Genomic DNA, 20,646 nt, shown 5'->3' with positions numbered 1-20,646 from the left:
AAATCAATGCCTGTGCTGGCTGACTAGAAATGCTGTTGCCATTGCCAGGAAGTTGATTTTAAACTTCGGTGAAACAGGAATCAAAGTGGGGTGCACCAATGCCTCTCCCCCCAGATGCACCTCTGCAGCCCGCCAACCTTTCCAGCAGTACCAGCAAATGTTACTAGCTACCTGCCAGTTTTATTTACATATACAGTGAGCTATGGTTAGTCCTTCCTCTGGGAGGTGAGGATCTGGCCCAGAATGGGGAATGCAGCAATTAGATCAAATCTAAGATTAGACACATGAAATACAATGGTTTTCTTACAGGAGAAATTGCTGTGGCTTTCTCATTTGGTTATTATCTTCAATTGTTTTCAGATACGAGTAAACCAGTAAAGATGATGTGCTGGAGGGGCATCCATAAAGCAGTCATGATAATCACAGATCATCTTTAGAGGCTTGGACTTCATTACAAAGCCAAAAAGCTTGTTCCGTACATGCTGCTGCCAGCAGACTACACTGACCTAAGACAGATATAGATGATATACCTAGTTTGTTAACAGTGATATGAACACACAAGATCTGTCTGTATACCTGGACAGACAACATTGGACAAAAATACCTTCATTAACCTTGTCCCCTTTCTTACAGGGCAAGAAGTAGATTGAATATCAGATAGAAAGGCATGTTTTTATAAAGCATTCCTGTTTCTCTTGATTTTCCAGAAAATATGGGGGAGAATTCATCAGCCATTTAATTCTCAAAATGGAAAACAGTGACCATGCAATCTTGGTCAGCACATGAGCCATTTAATTGTCAAAATAGGGAATAATGCCAATGTAAACACTGTCAGCACATACTTGCCATAAACAGTACTCTCTTGTTTTTCAGAGGAATTAATACCCCTGAAGGCTAGTCTAAAGAAGAAATGTAGTAATTTAATATCACTTATAGGTAGATCCATAGTAGATACCTGTCAGTTGCCAAACTTAACATTTGACCTTCTTCCATCAAGTTCCTTCAGCAACTATGCCACTGATTTTAGTAGTACAAGATCAAACCAAGTCCAGTTTTGATGTCTGCTGGAGATCCAGCTTTCATGTCTATAGAGTTGAATTTCATTCTTTAGTATGGAGAAATAGGTATTTGGAAATATTTAGTGGACTCCATGCAACTGTTTCAAGCAGTTCAGTTTTCATAGTACAGATTGTAGTCTACATGGTAGCTACAATGTGTGAGAGAAAACCATTTGCCCCCTTTCATATGACTCAGTATCTCTCTGAATCCGAACCACGATTCAGATTCTCATTATTTTTGTCTCTATAGTTGAAACAGGGACTTGCATAGGATAAATTAATAGTCTGAACCCACTCACATCACATGAATATCAGCAATATGGAAGAATTTCTCCCCAGCTTCAACATGGAAAATAAAAATCAAAACCCATATTAACGGGAGCTTGAAATGACAGATGTGTTTAGCCAGAAAGAGTAGATTTAACTAGAATGGAAAAAAGAAAGGGGCATTGTGAGCCAGATTGTTCACCAGGCTTACATAAATATAGGTAGTGATCTTGGGTAGAACCATGAAGCTGGGGCAGAGCCAGGGATCCAGACTGGATTCATTAGCTGGGCTAGGAAACTAGAAATCAAAGGTAAAAAGGAAGCTAAAAACAAGGAATCAGAAGTTCAAGTTATATGATAGATAGAGAGATAGAGTATATTTATATATGTAATGTACATTCAGTGTTTATGTATTTTTTTATATACATATATAATTAGGGACCTACTTAAATTGCAGTGAGACTAAACATTTTTTGCAGCTTCATCACAGTATAAAGAGCAACTTTTGTAGCTGTTTGCTGGATGTACTCTGCTGGCCCTAACCATTGGTGCTGATTGGCAGGGAGGCCCTGGTGGGGGAGAAGGGATGAGGGCGTGGTCGCCATCTTGCCTGCTGGCTGCCATTTTTGTGGCCTCACCCCTTGACCCTGATTGGCAGAGGGGCCCTGGTGGCTGTGCTGAGAGGCCAGGCCATGGTATAGTTTCATAGTTTCATAGTTAGTAGGGTCGGAAGGGACATGAGCAGATCAAGTCTGACCCCCTGCCATGGCAGGAAGGAGTACTGGGGTCACCCCCAGCTAGGTGTCTAGAAGAATGCTGCGGTCACCCCCAGCTGGGTGTCTAACTAGCCTTCTTTTGAAGACCCCCAGGGTAGGGGCGGTACCTTCTTTTTACCCCCTATGTATTTAAAAAAGGACTTCTTGTTATCCTTGATCCCGGTTGCTAGTCCCAGTTCCATCTCTGCCTTGGCCTTCCTGACTGCCCCCCATACAATCTTGAGCGAAGGAGGTATAATCCTCCCTGGTGATGGCCCCTCCCTTCCATTGGGTGTATGCCTCCTTTTTAGCTTTGAGACGTTCCTGGATGCTTTTGGTGAGCCATGGGGGCTTTTGAACACTCTTGCCCCCTTTGATCCATGTTGGGATTGTCACCCTTTGGGCTTGGAGGATCATCTCCGTAAGAAACGACCACTCTTCTTGGACTCACAACTCCCCTCCCCTCCGGGACCTCAGAGTCTCCCCAACTAGTCTCCTTACCTCATTGAAATCCGCCCTCCTGAAGTCCAGGGCTGCTGCCTTGCCTGCAGGCCTTTGACACCTTGTGCTGGATGGTAACAAGGACTGTTGCCTCCCACTGGGAAGCCAGCATTTCAGCATTTTTTATTAGGGTTTTTTTAATGTTTATTTTCTGGATAATCCCGGATTTTGTGGTTTCTGCAAAATTTCAAATTGAGTAGACCCCTATGTATATATCTCTAGATAGATAGTACATGTATATACATTGTGCATGTGTGTGCACAGTATGTATATATTTATGAATTAGACCAAATCTATAGCTTATAAAAGTCAAAATAATTAAGTACTTTTGAACACAATTTTAATGGGTATTAATGTGATTACCTGTCCTGTTGTTTGCTATAAACTGTGATAACACTGTGAACAGGAATCTTAACACCTTCTGTATTTCAGGGTGTAATCTCATTTCAGTTGTTAGAATTGCTGGAGCTTCTCAGACCATGTTTAATTTCTCAATTTTAATTTGACATTTGGCTTCAAAAGACTACGTCTGAGGGAATAACTGCCCTTCTGAAGGGCCCTAGAGATTGTAATTAGTTTTTCTTTAGTGACACCTATAGAGGTTTTGGTGTTTGACTCTATAACTTGCAAGCCTGTACAGCTATTTGCCAATAAGCCTAAGTATTCAGTAAAATCTCTGTCCTATTTTGGTTCCAGGAACTAAAGAGAAATAACAGGGAAATAATAACGTTAACCAGAAATTGAAGGTGTACATGTATACAATCACATGCAATATAAGCAGAAAGAATACAGTGTTAGTAAAAATATCAAATAGTGATAAAACTACATTATATAAAGACTCTGAGTCAGGACAGCACTTAGCCATGTGCTTATAGATTAGCAATTTCAGTGGGACTTGAATTCAAGCTTAATATGTGCTTAAACGCTGTTCTGAATAGGGACACCCTCTTAACCAAGGGCACCATGTGCACCTTCCTCTGGCCGTTACTTAGGTGTGAAATCAGAACAAAAACTTATTTTTTTTGCAATGCAAACTCTGTTTCACTTCTAGCTTTAACCTAATACTTTTTCTTTCTGTAAGTGGGGAGTCTCAAGTGCTGACTAAATGAGGAGCTCTCGACCTTTTTCTTCCTGAGAAGAAACTCCACAACCCACCTGTGCCACAACTGCTTGGCTCCCCAGCCTCGCCCGTATGGCCCTGGGTGCAGCAGGTGTGGCTTGGCGGCGGGTGTCTCTAGTGGCTTATGGAATAGAGAAAGATCCCACACAATTTACTGATTAGCTTGATTCACTTGGCTGGGGGAGTATTTGGTTGACTGCATGATTTCACAGTGATTTTACACTTAATTCATACAACACAATTTTATTTTAAAATTCCTTGCTACACATATAACACTGCTTAGCTTTAAGAAATCCTTCCCAAACAATGCTATAAGAATTAGTATTACAAAACCAACTACAATTACAAGTAAAGGTTAAATTGGAATCAATACGATTATTTCTCATGGTATATTTACAATCCTAGAATTCCTAGAAACCAAATCCCCAGATATACTTTCATTCTTTAGTCATGGTTTTGGGGTTGGTCTCAGCAGTGGTAGGAACAAGTCCCCTTTCTTTGGTCTCACTTGGGCACTCCTAGGCTTCAGCATGAACGGGAGTTCTTGGTCACGGAGAGGGTGGTTCAGGTGATCAGTCTGATCTGGCCTACACTTGTGATTCTTCCTTTGGTGTTCTGCAAGTGAGGTTACCTCCAAATTGGGACTGTAGGTTACAATTTTTATTGGGTGAGTTGCCATCTTGGGCCCCTCCTACCCAAACCTGTCACTACTACCAAATTTGGGCTCAGATCTTTTACACAACAGATTCCTTTCCTGGGTTGTCTTTGGGAAATTTTCCACGCCACTGCTGTGACCTCTAGTGCCAACCCCCTTCCAAAAGCCTCTCGGTTTCGATCTCTCAGGATGTTTGCCCAAGGGTCGCTTTTAGGTTAACTTTGTTAAAGGCCTCTAGGGATAAAATTAAAAAACCAAGACATTCAGCACGTTTGCTGCAAGGTCTCTAAAGATAAAATTCAGAATCAAGACATTTACCACATAGGCAGAAACAAGCAATGATCCTAGATAAAAAGATGAACCTTGCCTTTTTTCTAAACTGGCTAATGGGTATTTATTACAAAAATTCAAACTATTACATTCAATATGACAGTGGGGAGCCCCAGGGCCCCACTCATCTGAACAGATGAGCCTCACCCTCCCACTTCCAGTGCCACCCGCAAGATGGAGGCTATGGGGTTGGGCACGGCGGGCGTGCCTCTACCCCTTTCCCAGGACTTGCCTCAGCCTTGGGGTGCCATGGTGGCTCCTCCCCAGGCCAGGCCAGGCCAGGAGGACCCCCTTAAACCTGCTTGGGGGCTGTGGACCCCCAGTTAAGACCTGACGGTACAAATAATACACCATTATTATGAATGGTGAAGCTATCTGGAATACAATTTTGCACAGTTTATGAAAAACATAAGAAAAAAAGAATTTATAGTCTACAAAAGCCTACTGAATACAGAGCAAACAGCATCTTGCCCATAGGTTAGGCTAGGGGTGGACAGTTATTTCAGCTGGAGGGCCACTTAACAAGTTTTGGTGAGCTGTTGGGGGCCTCATGGGTAGCCTGGCTCCTTGACAGTTGCCCCCCCCCGGTTGCCATCTTGGGACTGAAAGCCCCATCCCTAACCCCTGACCTTTGCCACCAGAAGTCCCTCCCTTTGCCCCCAAGGAATACTTCTTTTGGGAGGCAGGTTTGCCATCTTGGAACCAGAGAAAAACCAAACCATGTACTAAAAGTCAAACAGCTACTATAGCATATTTTCATCTTATTACAACAAATATTTGTTATGATTTGTGTTTATGTACTATATATAGAAGTGATTCCATAATAGCTCAAAAATAAAGTCTTAGTCTTGTATGTTGTGTGGAGGTGCGATGTGGTGTTGTTGGGGGTTGTGTGTGTATAATGGGGTGTGGGGAGATGTGAAGGGTTTTGTGAGGGGGTGTGGCTGTATATGCAGGGCACAGAGTATGTTGGGGCAGAAATATGTTGGGGGTTGTGGCGGCAGGGTGTGGGTATGTGAGATTTATGGGGCGTGAGGGAGGATGTGGAGGATGTAGGAACTCCTCCCCCCCATGGCACACAGGCCTTGCTGCCAGCAGCAGCAGCAGCAGGAAGAGGCACTCGGGGCACTTGTGCCCAGTGCAGGTACATGTACTGGCAGCCAGCAGCATGCAGCTCCAGCCAGCACTGCGTGTGCAGGTGAGAGATGCAGCCCAGTCAGCTGCCTCTATTGTGGGGGTTCTCCGCGCACATGTGCAGCTTCCACACTCATGTGTCACTGGGGGAAGCTCCACATGCTGGATCCAGCTGCCTTCCCCACCCCTTGCCACATAGGTCCTGGGACTCTGCGGGGAAGCAGGGGCCGGGGCTCCACTCCACTTCCACCGAAGTCCTGGGACCTGCGTGGCAGGGGGTGGGGAAGGCAGCTGGCTCCCATGCAAGGCTTCCCTTGGTGACACGTGAGTGCGGGAACTGCATGTGTGGGGAACGCCTGTGACAGAGACACTTGGCCACACCAACCACCTTCCCTCACACCAACATTCTGCCCACCCGAGCTCCATGCTCTTGCCACCCCCTGGGCGTGGGCTCTGCACTGCTGCCAGCCCCAGCCCCATGCTCCCTGCCCCCACCCAGCTGCAGCTCCTACTCTCCCTCCACCCCCACCACTTCCCTACCTGCTGCCTGGAGTAAGGGGACACTGGGGAAGCCAAGAAGGTCTCCTGGCAGCAGCAGCAGCAGCAGCAGCAGCCCTATCCGGAAGCTACGTGGTAGTGGGGCTGGGCCCTTCTACCCATGAGGGTGGGAGTGAGGCACAATAGGGTATGTTGGTGGGGGGGGATGTATACTAGTCACATCAGAAATATGCACTATTGAGTGGTTAAAAAAAGAAAAGGGAGAAAAAGCTTTGTGTGTTTTTTTTAAAAATAAAGGCATAGCTTCTCTAATCTAGCTCTTTGCATTACAAGTGGGGGTATAGCAAGTGATGGTAAACCTGCTCTGTAGCAAAACATTTGGCTTTTCCAGGGTAAGGGAGTCCTCAGCAGCACAGAGAATTGCCATACCCAAGCTCAAGATCTTCTGTCAAACCTGATGATTTAACAGTCTCACTCATTATTCGTTATGCTTCCCTTTCTGGTTACTCTGTCACAGCCATGTAGAAAAGTGAATGCAAACTAAGATACATGTTTGTGCATGTTTATGAGTGTTTGTAATCAATGAGGTGACTGCAGGATTTATTCCCAAAGGAAAAAAACAAGATCTCAGCTCTTTCACTTTCTGTTATTTTTGTATGTTTCTTATAACAACAGTATGTAGAAAATTTCCAGCCAGAAGTATAAAATTGACTGAGTCTCCAACTATGTTAAGAGGCAGAAAAAGTGACTAATATTCCATTAAAATATTACTGTACACACATAAAAATTCCCTGATGACATTAGTGACCTACAATAGATCAGAATACAAATTGGAGTGTGAATTAAAATGATATGCCCACTAGTGGAAGTGGCTAAGCCTTTATATTGCAGCAGTCCACACAACACCAAGCCAATTGAAACAAGCTGTTAACATCAGATCTGCAGAAGAGAAGGTAAATATTGTTACAGTTTAAGCTTTAGTTTAGCATTACTACCTCTATGATTGTAGACAGTTTTTTTTATAAGAGCATTCTGATAAGCAATCGAGCAATATTTGTTTTATTATTGTGCACAAAATATGCTATGCAAAAAAAATTCACATAAAAAAGAGGTTCTTTCTTTAAGATGTTGACTAATGGGTTATTAGCGTGCATTAAAAGGAAGGCGTATTGCTTAGGTTTACTTAGTGTATGCAGTAGTTAAATATCAAGACCATCTAGAGTCTCTGGGTATGTATGTGTAGACGAAACAGGGGCCCAAAATTAATGCAATGGGTTTTAAAAAACACTGCTTCAATTTAGGGCCAATTAAACGCCCATGTTCTGCGCACCCCTGCTGACTTACCTGTCTCTGGTGGGGAGGAAAGGGCGAGCTGCTGATGGGCACAGTGGTCCCTGGGCTACGGGGGGGCTGGTGGTTCCCTCCACAGCAATGGTGGCACCTGCCCCCAGGCACCTGTCTCAGGTGGTCCCAGGGGGCACTGCAGCCATGGAGGGAAGCACCAGGCCCCTGCACAGCTCAGGCAGGCAGGCAGGGTCAGGCACGGGGGTGGGGGGGTGGAGTTCAGGCTTGCTGTTTTTCTTGGGCGGAGCCTGCTTTCCCAGGCTGCTGCCAGGCTGCCTGCATGGGCTTCCCGCAGAGCCCCTGAGCTGCATGGAGCCCAGTGCTTCGCTCCGTGGCTGTAGGGGCAGCAAACTCCTTCAAGGAGTTTTAGTTTGCTGCATCCCAAGTCACCGAAGGAGCATTACACCGCCAAATTTCCTGTAGTGGCTGGAATTAATGCACCATATGCCACCGAGGTGTGCAAACACCAACATCATTAAAGCAGTGCCAAAGCATTTAGCCTGCTTTAAAGTGTCATGGACATATGCCTCTTGTTTTGTCTACACGCGTCTTCTGGAATCTGCTGGAGTTTATTTTAAAAATGAACACTGCACCTAGATTATCAAAGAGAAACAGAATGGGTGGGTCATGCTTGCATCATTCCAAAGACATACTATCCGGTGCATTTTCATTCTCTACAACAAGCTGATTCCTTTCATTTTATTGGGCTGGCAATTCTGGTTCAGGTACCCCTGAAGTATATCTGATAGAAAAATTTCTGTGGATTTAAGAAATAATCCATTAGTTCACCATTCCATTTTGGGAGACAGTATTAGTCTTACTAGGCTCAGGTTGATGAAGGTACAGCTCTAGCTTCTGCAGGTAGAATTTGGGGAACACAGGAAAAAAATCTTGAATACTCTGAGGAATAAAATGAATCACAGCTCTTCTTGTTTGAAGGTATCTGGGTTGGCAGGCTGTAATTGCAACTGTCACTGGGAAACCAAATCTTCCTAAGTACTAGCAGGAATACATCCTTTTCCAGAATACTTGCACTAAGACTTCTCATGCTCAGGATATATAGTTATTTGCATTCGTGAATACGTACTTTTACACCCCTCTGTGGCTACCTGGACAGTCAGTCTCTGTATGTACTTTTAGGAGGTGCTACTTAAAAGAGACGGATGGTGTAGGTTTTTCCCACAAAAGGAATTATTATAGTAGTGCCCAAGATACGAGAGAGAAAGAAAAAGAACCTCATTTGGGCAGGTTGTCTACAAACTGAAAAATACTATTGAAAAAAAAGTCTTCACCCCTCTCTGGGAAAGTCATATAGCGGTGTTCACTACTTCACTTAGCAAGGTACCAACCTGTTTAGCCAGTATATTTATATGAAACAGATTAATCCTGAAACATTGCTCACTTTTGACTTCCTTGCTATCAAGGTTGCTGAACTTCTATGCTGAGTAAGAGCCAAATACTCCTATACCTTTAGTTCAATCAAACTTTCATATTGGGATTTTTAAAATGTATGCCTCATTCTCTGAAATAAAAGAGGAGAAATATGTTTAACTAAGATTCCAATTGATTTCATTGAGACCAGAAGCCTTCCCCTGGGTTGAGATTATATAAAAAGAATATAAAAGACAACCAGACCATGAAAAGTGACACCTACAGGGTACAAGTCTGCCCTCATTGCAGGCTGGATGGTCTATTGATTTCAGTAGCTGTTAAGTGCATAAAGGCTGAATTGGTGCCACATTTTTTGAAGAGCCTATTTCTGTCTTTGTTGCATAGACAAATCTCCACCATGACTGTAATGAGAACTATGTGCACAGTATCTGTAGAAATGAAGAACATCTCTAAAGAGGTCCTAATATGTAGAACATAGTAGGCCAGCTTCTTTTCTGGTCACCAATTTCAGTTTCATGAGGGAATTTGGTGCATTATTACCAAGACAGGGCAAGAGCTAAATTGTCTGAGCAACAGATTTAAACATTTTAAGCTAGGAACGCCAAAACTACAGATCTGAGCTACTGAGGCATGTAAACCCCTTTGTATTATAGGCAGGTTTCAGTGAGACCTAGAGATCCAGCTCCTTCTGTGCCAACAGTTGTTAAAGACTGATTCATGGGAGACTTTCCTGATTATTATAGAATAAAATACCTTCTCACAGTGCTGTTGGGCATGAGGATTACTCAATTAATCTTTTAGGGCACTTTTAGTTCCTGGAATGGAAAGGTATGGTGTACTGGATTATGTAGGATTATAATTAATGCTGCTCAGGATGTCCAGGTGCCTTTAGGGAAGACTATATAAGAAACAAATGGGTAGGACTAAGTAAATAACAATGTTAGTTTGTATCTTAATTTTTATAAGGGGAGAGATGAGCTGATGTTGATGAAATGCAAGTTGCAGTTTATTATAAAATGTTAGGTTTGGGCAAGTCACAGGAGCCTGCCACTTACAGTTTCAATGCTGTGAGGAGCCAAGAAGTCTCAGAAAGGCTTTTCATTTGTCAGGATCTTTCAGCTAAGAAGGCTGAACAAGAAGAGTATTGATTTTCTTCTCCTTTGAGCTTTGCTGATTTCATCATGGACTTGCTCAGCACAGCAAATACCAAATTCTGCCTAGACTTTTTCAACGTGCTGAGGACAGAAAACACCAATAAAAGTATCTTCTTCTCCCCTATAAGCATCTCAGCTGCCCTGGGCACGGTCCTCCTTGGTGCCAGAGGCAATACAGCCAAACAGATAAAAGAGGTAGGTTTCTTTCATTTTATTGGCATGGGTCTGGGAGGTGTCATTATTTGTTACTTTGCTTACAATAGCCAGAACTCCAAAAATATTCTGACAAGGCAAAAGCTCCCATGTTATAATGACCAAATTTACAAAATACACATTCTTTTTTTTTACTTTGATCCTTTCTGTGTATATGTTGTTCCCTATTAAAAAGATATATATAATATTGTAAATCAAGAAAAAAAACCACAGAGATGAACTAGTGCAGGGGTGAACAATTATTTGGCCTGGAGGGCCACTTAACGAGTTTTGGTGAACTGTTGAGGGCTGTGTGTGCGCGTACACACATATACTTACTCTCAAAGACACAGTCTTACTCAACCCACAGTCAAGTTGAGGACAGCAGTGGGAGTGGGACTGGGAGCAGGAGCCTGCCTGGGGCTGTAGTGTCTTATCTCCGCTCCTCCCCGCAACCCATCCTGGCACTGCTTGGCTTTGCTGACACTGGCAGGAAGGAATGGGGCTGAGAGCCATGCTGAGCTGGCATGATGTTTGCAGCTTCTTGGAGCTGGGCTGCAGGGTAGAGGTAATGGCCATGACTCGTGGCCTTCCCCCCAACCCATGGTGTAGACCCCAGCTGGGGTGGCCAGGGCGGGGGTCTCAGGTCCCCACCTCACTTGCGCCCCACCCCCCGCTGCCCAGTAGGTTGGGCAGGCCTCCACTGGCATGGCAGCGGATGCTGGATGGAAGCAGCCCTGCTTGCCTAGCACTACGGGGGTGGACCCCATCTCTTAGACTGCCACAGGGTGCTGGGTGGTGGGGATGCTTCCAGCCAATGTCCTCCACTGCAGTGTCAGACGCTGGAGTTGAAGCTGCTGCTTGTGGGCCCACCCCTCAGCTACTGTCTCCTAAGGAAATGTTTTCCCTTAGCTGGTCCTGGTATATAGTTCAACATATAAGGCTTGAGGCAATGCCACAGCTTTGTCTTAGTTCACTAAAATAAATCTAATCAAACTCTGTAATAGGTGCGACTTGTTCAGCGAACACGTTACTGCTTGAGGAACTGATTGTGCCCTATCATTCACCAGTCAAGACCCCAGGATGGTTGATGGACTTTCTTTCACTGATGGCTACTAAAAATGTCTCAGGCCTTCCCTTTCCATAAGGTTTCTCTTTAAGAGAACCTGATCTCTGTTTAAATGGAACCAAGGAAAGATGGAGAATTGGGCTTTCCCTAAACAATATGTCTTTACTGGCTTGCACTGAGTTTGTAGTGCTCCATTTCAGCTCTGAGGTATTGTTTTATATTGCATACAACTACAGAAACATGGCATTTATGTTGCGGGTGTTTCACTTCGATGATGTTTCGACTACTGCAACTCCAGGAACTGGAAGGAATAGTCAAGATGGCAGTGCTGAGGTGAAGCAACGGATACACCCTAGCATCTTTCTTCACAGAACCAGGCAGATTCTCCTTTATGATGCCTTATATATTTACATTAAAAAGAGCACACAGTTTTGCTGTTTAACAGGCATTGTCAGGTCATGCTTTTAAACAAATAACCCCTGTCCAAAGACCAAGACTTTTTTGGTCTTGGTTTAAAACCAAGAATGTGACAACCTGAAAATGAATTATTACAATTAGCTGTGAAAGTGACCAGCTTATTGGCTGAATGGTCTCATGTTTCCACTCATCTCTTAAATTTGGCATCAAAAACATTTCTGTACTCACACTTCCATGTCTGGGACTTCTGGTCCCTTCCTTTTGGGTTTTTTAACAAAAAAGTCCTGGTGAACTTTAACAAGTCCTAGTGAACTGTTAGTTGAGTTGTTTTTTTCTGCACCTTTTATTGCTAACGGGGAACCAAAGAAAGAAGATTGCAAAAACAGGATTTAGGCAATACCGGATCTTGGTATAATAATTGCACAGTGGCATCTTGGGCTGAGTTTGATATTGAGAAGGGTGGGAAAGAAAGAGCACATTTTCAAAAGGGATGGAATAAACCTGGGAGGCTGCTAAAGATTAATCATTAATTGATTTTTTTTAATAATGGGGGGGATTCCATGGCATTTCAACCCACAGGAGATCAGGGCCCGGGTCTTCCTACCCAACCTACCAACACAGTCCTTGGCTGTCAAACACATTCCACTCCAGTGCATGTTGGGGGGGGGGCAGGGATTCCTTTCACCCTCAGTTCCCTCCTCCCTCAACAGTGAGCAATGTGGGTGGAAGCACTCTATAGATGAGAGCAAGGTGCTGGAGATTTCCTCTCCATACGCTGAACAAAGCACAGAATGCAGGGGAAATTATTATCCCTACAGCAGGGAGCTCAGCATGCAAGGAAATTCCTTCCCCCCTGCCCCGTAGAGCATGGACAGGAGGTCTCTCTCTCATGTTGAGCAAAGCACAGGAGGTGGGGGACTGAGGGGAAGGGAGGGGAAATTACATGCCCACAAAGAGTCAGGGAAATTGCTGAGCTGAGCTGAGCAAAGTACAAGGTGAGGGAGAATGTCCTCCCCAGCAGGGAATCTGGCACAAAGAGAGATAGAGGGAACTTCCATCTGTGCTCCAGGTTGGGGAAGGGATTTCCCTGTGTGAAGCGCTTCATGTTCAGGGGGTAATAATTTCCCCCTACCCTGTGCTTCTCTCACCGTGGGGTGACAGAAGGAACCCTTCCCTTTGCCCAGCTCTCGGGTGTGGGGGGGAGTAGGAGACATTTCTTAGTTAGGTCCTCTTACCATTTGCTGAGGACATCGGTGACCGGTGCCTCCTGAGTTGGGGCAGGGAGGGAGCACCCACAGAAGCTGCCAGCAGCGTTGGCGGCAGGGACAGGGCTGGTAAGCACCTGCAGAAGCCTCCAGTGGTGGTGGTGGCCCTGTCAGGGGACACGTGCACCCCTGTGCCCTCCCTACCAGTTGCCTATGGCTGAGGACCAGTGTTGAGCTTGTGCAAGCTGGCATGCCATGCTTTTCCATTCTGGGCAGCCTGCCTTTTGCATGTGAAGTGCTGCACATTGCACAATGGTTTCATAGTACAAAAAAAGCTATGCTGCAATTAAAATACCACCTGCCAGTGACCTTACATAATGGTTCACTGCCTGTATAATTTCTACATCAGAAACAAAATTAAGTCTAAATTTGTTTTAATTTTTTAAAGCCATGAAAGTTTGGTACTCAACTCTCAACTGTGTCTTCTGGGAGTTAATAGAGACTATTGGTTGCTCAATGTTTTACAAAAAAATCAGACACATGTCTAATTATGTAATTAAAAGCTTAAAGTGAGGTGCTTTTTTCTGGCCTCATCTATTTTTTCCTGCAGTTTATAATTCTGAGTTGTTTCTTGAAAATATAGAAAGATGCTAATATAATGGATGACACAGAAGGTAAATCATATTTGGTAGAAATATATATTTTAAAATATTGTTTTCTTAAAAATTCTTTCTGTCAAAATTGTGTTTAGACTAACCTCTTTTTATTGTTGTTTTTCATTCGTATCACACTATTGCACAATATAAAATGGTTTTGAAGATGGAGTTTTTGGCCTGATTTCTGTAACAATACGTTTGTCTTTCCTACCTCACAGCAATATTGAAGTTGCACAAAGACACTGTATCATGCAGAGCTGGAAGAAGTTGACTTTAGGAATGCTCCACTGGAAGCCAGAATAAAAATTAACTCCTGGGTAGAAAATAAGACAAATGGTAAGAACAGGACATACATACCATATTAAGTACATATTCTGTCAGAATGAGTTAGGAATATAGGTTGGAGGTCTTTCAAAACTAATTTAGATGGAAGACCCTTCACCCTTCTTGTTAAAGTTGAGAATACAAGAGTCAAGGGGCCAGAGGGAGCACAAACAAAGACGAGTCTGGCTTTGTAGCTCAGAATTATGGAACTCATCCAGAAAGGGGACTCCTTCATTCTAGCCCTGGAATTTAGGATTTTTTCCATTTCTTTTTAATCAATTATGGTTTTACAGTCAAGTCACATGTGATACTGGTTTGAGTCTTCATCAAGGTTCCTATGCTCTATTATTGTTAAGTGTAGATGCATATATTTGAAATTTTTTATTTAAAAAACCTTATTTTAACTGTCTTACAAAATAACTCCATTATTAACGTTAGCTATAGGAGACTGACTGAATCAAGTACGTTAATTCACTTTATTTCATTATTTTAAAAGGTAAAATCAAAGAATTGTTCCCTTCTAACGCCATTGATGAGAATGCTGTCCTTGTGCTGGTTAATGCTATCTACTTCAAAGGAAAGTGGGCACTGGAATTTGTGAAAGAAAAGACCAAGGAAACAGCTTTCAGGGTGAACAAGGTACAATATGGACAAGGGCCAAAGAAAATAAGGTCTGTAAGGGGTGGGAGCGGGGGAGGGAGGAGGAGGGGCGGAGGTAGAAATTCCTTCAATTTCTTGGCTGGTAGAGTGAGGGGTACCCATCTTATTTCAGACAACTTCAACAACCTAGCATGCAAATATAGTTTGATTGTTACCATTCCTATCACTTTGGATAGATGCTGAAAGTGAGCCCCAAAGCAAGTTTATGTTTGGGTGTTAAAAGTTGTTAGGAGTTTTGCCACTAACGGGAGGAGGGGGGAAAAGGGTGTGGGAGTGGGGGGAGATCATGGCAGCAGAACAGAAGACTTTGTTCAATGAGAAGTTATATTCCTATGTAAGATTTAGGATACATCACTCAAAAAAGCAAGACATGACTCTTAGCTTGAGATTAATATGTTTAAGAGGAATATCATGACCCTGTATTAGAAATCTAGCAAAAAGCCCAAAAAACAATGCAGGGAGCTTGAAATGCCATTTCCTTTAGCATATGGACATTTCTCTAGGGTGTCATTTTTAAGTTTCCTAGTTTATATTAAAATAAACATAAATTGAAGAGAGTAAAGAGTAAATTGGATGCTTATCTTGCTGGGATCCTATGACCCCAGCTGACTTCCTGGCCTTTGGGCAGGGGGCTGGACTCGATGATCTCCCGAGGTCCCTTGCAACCCTAATATCTATGAAAATCTATGAAATCTATGAATTGGAGGAAAAGATACCTACCTCTAGGATCCAGTTAAAGTGGATCTTGCTTTGTCTTAGGCTCCTGCTGCATAATACATATATTACACAGTTAACTGGTTAATTGCACATACATTTAAACCAGCCACAGTGCAAAGGAATTTTTACACAATAAAAATTACTATCCAGCTATAAAAAAGTCAACCCACTATAAAGTTAGTGCTTTAAAAGATGTAACAAATCTATAGCTTGTTTGTATCCAGCTTTAATTTTAATGTATAGCAGGCCCCTTAACTAGGTAAGGTAATTTATAATGATCAGCAACAGAGAGGCAGGCAAGCACAGTGTACAGCTCTGTACGTCAAATAAGCTCAGAGATACATTTAGTGCTTGAATGTGGATAATTCAAACTTTGACCATTCCTAAGAATATCCTTTCTGAGTTTTGATAACTCAAGCAAGACTTAATACCAAGCCAGATATAGATTTCATCTAGAAACTCAGTATCTTCTATTTTTTTCTTAATACCTGTTGTGTGTATTACAGAATGAGATAAGGAGTGTGCAGATGATGTTTCTGAATAGCACATTCAAACTGGGCATCATAAAGGAACCTCATCTTGAAGTGCTGGAGCTCCCATATATTGACAATGAATTAAGTATGTTTATTCTTCTACCAAAAGACATTGGTGATAATTCCACTGGCCTAGAACAGGTAAAGGCTCCATCTCTTATACATATGTGATAGCCCCTGTGTACCTTGACTGTGAATATGCTCACACCTTTGTATATTTCCTATCGTCTAAAGAGACAGAAGGTAATTAGCAATATTAGAGTTTCTTTATATTTTCTCCCCATTATTATGGGCTATGAAGGAACTCCATAACTAGATATAAGCAGACGCTCATGCTGTTTATATGCTTGCTGAGTTCCTGGACATGGGTAGATATTTCACCATTTTTTAACAATGAATCTGATCCTAACTTAACCCTGCAGACAAAGCAATGATCAGCATTAAAGCAGAACCTGTTTATTTTTCTTAATATTGGTATAATTTCATAGTTTCTAGGGTTGGAAGGGACCTGAACAGATCATCTAGTCCGAACCCCTGCCACGGCAGGAAAGAGTACTGGGGTCAAACGACCCCAGCAAGGTGTTCATCTAACCTCCTGTTAAAAACCCCCAGGGTAGGAGCCTGCACCACATCCCTTGGAAGTTAGTTCCAGGCCCTAGCCACCCTGACTGTGAAATAGCGCCTCCTGATGTCTAACCTAAACCTATCCTCTGCCAGCTTGTGACCGTTATTCCTGGTCACTCCTGGCGGTGCTCGGGGGAACAGGGACTCCCCCAATGCCCGCTGATCCCCCCTGACTAGTTTATAACAGGCCACAAGATCCCCCCTCAGCCTTCTCTTTTGGAGGCTGAACAGGTTCAAGTCCCTTAGCCTCTCCTCATAGGGCCTGCCCTGCTGTCCCCTGATAATGCGAGTGGCCCTCCTCTGGACCCTCTCGATGCTGTCCACATCCCTCTTGAAGTGCGGCACCCAGAACTGGACGCAGTACTCCAGCTGCGGCCTGACCAGTGCCGCATAGAGGGAGAGGATCACCTCTTTTGACCTGCTTGAAATGCATCTGTGGATACATGCCAAGGTACGGTTGGCCTTCCTGACTGCCTCCCCACATTGCTGACCCATGTTCATCTTGGAGTCAATGATGACTCCAAGATCCTTTTCCGCCTCCGTGCTGACAAGAGGGGAGTTCCCTAACCTGTAGGTATGGTGCTGGTTGTTCCTCCCCAGGTGCATCACCTTGCACTTGTCTGTGTTGAATCCCATCCTATTCTCATCTGCCCACCCCTGTAACCTGTCTAGGTCTGATTGTATCCTGTTGCTTCCTTCTAGTGTGCCCACGTCCCCCCACATCTTAGTATCATCAGCAAATTTGAACAGGGTGCTTTTTACCCCCTCATCCAAATCACTGATGAAGATGTTGAACAGTGTGGGCCCGAGGACCGAGCCCTGCAGAACCCCACTGCCCATGTCCTTCCAGGTTGAGAAGGTCCCATCCACTACCACCCTCTGGGTGTGGCCCTCCAGCCAGTTGGCGACCCATTTGACTGTGTGGGTGTCTGTGTCACAGCCCTCTAGTTTCTTAATGAGAACGGGGTGAGAGACAGTGTCAAAAGCCTTCCGGAAGTCCAGGAAGAGTATGTCCACTGCTACCCCTGCATCTAATGATCTGGTGATCTGATCGTAAAAGGCCACCAGGTTGGTCTGACAGGACCTGCCACTGATGAACCCGTGCTGGTTGCCCCTAAGCATAGTCCCCTGCTGGCCCCTGCTGGATGTGTGCCAGAATAATTTTCTCGAACAGCTTGCCTAGGATCGAGGTAAGACTAACTGGCCTATAGTTTCCCGGGTCATCCCTCCTCCCTTTTTTGAAGATGGGAACCACATTGGCCCTCTTCCAGTCCTCCGGTACCTCTCCAGAGCACCACGAGTGCTCGTAAAGTCTTGCCAGGGGACTTGCAATGACCTCGGCCAGTTCCTTTAGAACTCTAGGGTGGAGATCATCCGGACCGGCTGACTTGAAAACGTCCAGCCCCTTGAGAAGCTCCCTAACTAATTCCTCGCTAACCCTTGGCCTAGGTGTGCCTCCCCCGGGGCCCGACGGGGGCCCAGCAGGGAGGTGGCTGTCCTGGTCCCTACTTAGGAAGATGGAGGCAAAGAAATCGTTAAACATGTTAGCTTTGCCGTCTGATGTGACAACGAAGTTTCTCAACGCGTCCTGCAGGGGCCCCACATTACCCGGGACCTTCTTTTTACCTCCTACGCATTTAAAAAAGGACTTCTTATTGTCCTTAATCTGGGAAGCTAGTCCCAGTTCCATCTCCGCCTTGGCCTTCCTAACTACCCCCCTACATCCCTGAGCAACTGCAGAATAGTCCTCCCTGGAGATGACCCCTTCTTTCCATTGGGTGTAAGCCTCCTTTTTAGCAAGGAGACATTCCCGGATGCTTTTGGTGAGCCACGGAGGCTTGTGTGTTCTCCTGCTCCCTTTGATCCTTGACGGGATTACCTTTGGTTTCAGTGGACAAAATGTAATATGCAAAATACTGCTGATTAAGGCTGGCTGAATTTTTTAAATTTAAAAAGTTATTAAATATATAATTTTGATGAAAACATAGGACAATCATTTAATTCCCACCCCCCCTCCCCAGTTTAACAGGAATGGGGTTGGAGTTTTTCAAATTTCACTGAAATGGATAAAAAACGGAAAAAGGATTTACAGCATTTACAAATGTTTTCCCCCTCCTGCTTTTCTATCAGCTTTACTAGCAAAACTCTATGGGCATATTTACACATACACTGAGGCTGCTTTGACGCACTGTAAATACAGTCTGCTGTCTGATTAATTGAGTCTGCTGGAGCATGGTAATTACTGTGCTCTAGCAGACTCCAGCATTGTGTGTATCAGCGTCCCCATGCTGAAAAATGGTGGTGGGAAGCTCCTTTGATGAACTTTAGTTAAAGCGCCCCTGCCACCTTTTTTCAGCGTGGGGATATTGATACACATGATAGTTTGGTTGCTTTATAGTGGCTCTTGGAGCTGCTCTAATTAAAATGCCTCCTCCCTGCCCCCTCACCTCCCAAAGCATATGTATAAATACACTATGACATTAATCCAGATTTTTTGTTTACAGAATCCTACTTGGCATTGTAACTGTAGTGTACCATTTCCTTAACATCAGCTTCTGCTCTACTCACTGAGTTCTTTGGTCCTTTCGACCCATCATAATATGACTTTGACTCTTTTTATTTACCTTTGCAGCTTGAAAGTGCACTCACTTATGAGAAATTAGCAGAATGGACCAGCTCAGCTAATACGAACAAACAAAATGTGAATGTGTATCTGCCCCGGTTCAAAATAGAGGAAGGTTACAACCTCAAGTCAAGTCTACAAGCTATGGGAGTGCTAGATGTGTTCAGTTTAGCAAAGTCTGATTTAACAGGAATATCAAAGTCTGTTAAACTGTATGTGTCCAGAGCCCTCCATAAGTCTTATGTGGATGTTAATGAAGAGGGCACGGAAGCAAGTGCAGGTACAGGGGTTGTGATAAGTCGAACAAGTGCTCATGACTTCAAGGTTGACCACCCCTTTCTCTTCTTTATCAAACACAATCCAACCAACAGCATTCTCTTTTATGGTCGGTGGGCTTCACCCTTAAACTAGAAGACTCTTAAGAAACAGCAAGTCCCTTCCCCCCTCAGTGTCAAGGTAGATCTTAATATTTACATTTCAGAAAAAAGTGTTGAAATCTAAATGTTAAAATCTATTAAAGATATTTCTCTCTCTCTCTTATCTTTACACTGGTTACAATTTGACTACTCAGTGCAGCCATCTGCAAACATTAAGAGACAAAACCTAAGCTGCTTATTCTACATTTACTCCACCTGTACTTAGGAAAACTGCCATCCACTGCAATGCTTTTTAGTTTGAGGAAGAACTGAATAAAAGGGTCCAACCAATGCCCCACTTTACCCAGGGTAGATATTTGCTTTAATGACTATACTAATGACCCAGGCCCAAACCATCTGAAAACCTTAAGATACAAAGTTCTAAGCAACGTCTCCCTCCATTTCTTGGCATTCTACCACTGTACCCATGCTACCAGTGCTATAACGAGGAGTGATTAGGATCATCCTTGTGGAAGAGGACAGCAGTAGTGGTAACAGAACAGGACTTCCCTTCCCATTCTGCTCATGAGGGGAAATATCTGTGCAAAGGCGCCTCCTTCTCTTCCTCCTCCATCTTTATCATGGATGAGGATTTATAATCTAGGTTTGAATAAGGATTTCTGGATTTGGTCCAGTGAGACATTTCCTGGTTTAAGTTAGTAAATTCTTTGATGGGTCAGGGTCTTCAGTGCTGAGATTATTGTGGGGCATTTTGCAAATAGTACTCTGACTTCCTGGTAAAATTCCATGATACAGAATGTAGATTTCAAGGTAGCTCAGATTTCTTTCTGATTGAGGCTGAACAGCAACTGGCTCTGAGCTGTCATTTTATAAATTTCCAAATGTAACTCTAATCTAAATTGCAAACAACTTGTCCACATCCAAAAATGCAGGGGCCCCTTATTTGTACCTCAGGCATTGCAAAGCTGCACCTTTTTCTTTGAGAAAGCATTGCAGAATTTGTAAAGCACTTTTCACTTTTCTGTATTGGGTATTGTGTCC

General features: G+C 43.8%; 1 protein-coding gene across 1 annotated transcript; it reads left to right on the top strand.

Annotated features, from left to right (window-relative positions):
- The first annotated feature begins 10,235 nt into the window (after positions 1 to 10,235).
- LOC149868869 (serpin B11-like) lies at positions 10,236 to 19,639 on the top strand. Its single transcript, XM_090037676.1, has 6 exons — positions 10,236 to 10,403; positions 13,987 to 14,083; positions 14,568 to 14,710; positions 15,955 to 16,096; positions 17,343 to 17,356; positions 19,238 to 19,639. Exons 1-6 carry the CDS (start codon positions 10,236 to 10,238, stop codon positions 19,637 to 19,639), a joined length of 966 nt encoding a protein of 321 aa, XP_089893802.1.
- The last annotated feature ends 1,007 nt before the right edge of the window (positions 19,640 to 20,646 follow it).

This window comes from Crocodylus siamensis, chromosome 3, assembly GCF_052110815.1.
Source record: "Crocodylus siamensis isolate JL-2025a chromosome 3, ASM5211081v1, whole genome shotgun sequence".
In the NCBI taxonomy this organism is placed as follows: Eukaryota; Metazoa; Chordata; order Crocodylia; family Crocodylidae; genus Crocodylus; species Crocodylus siamensis.
This window is presented reverse-complemented; position numbering and strand designations above follow the sequence as displayed.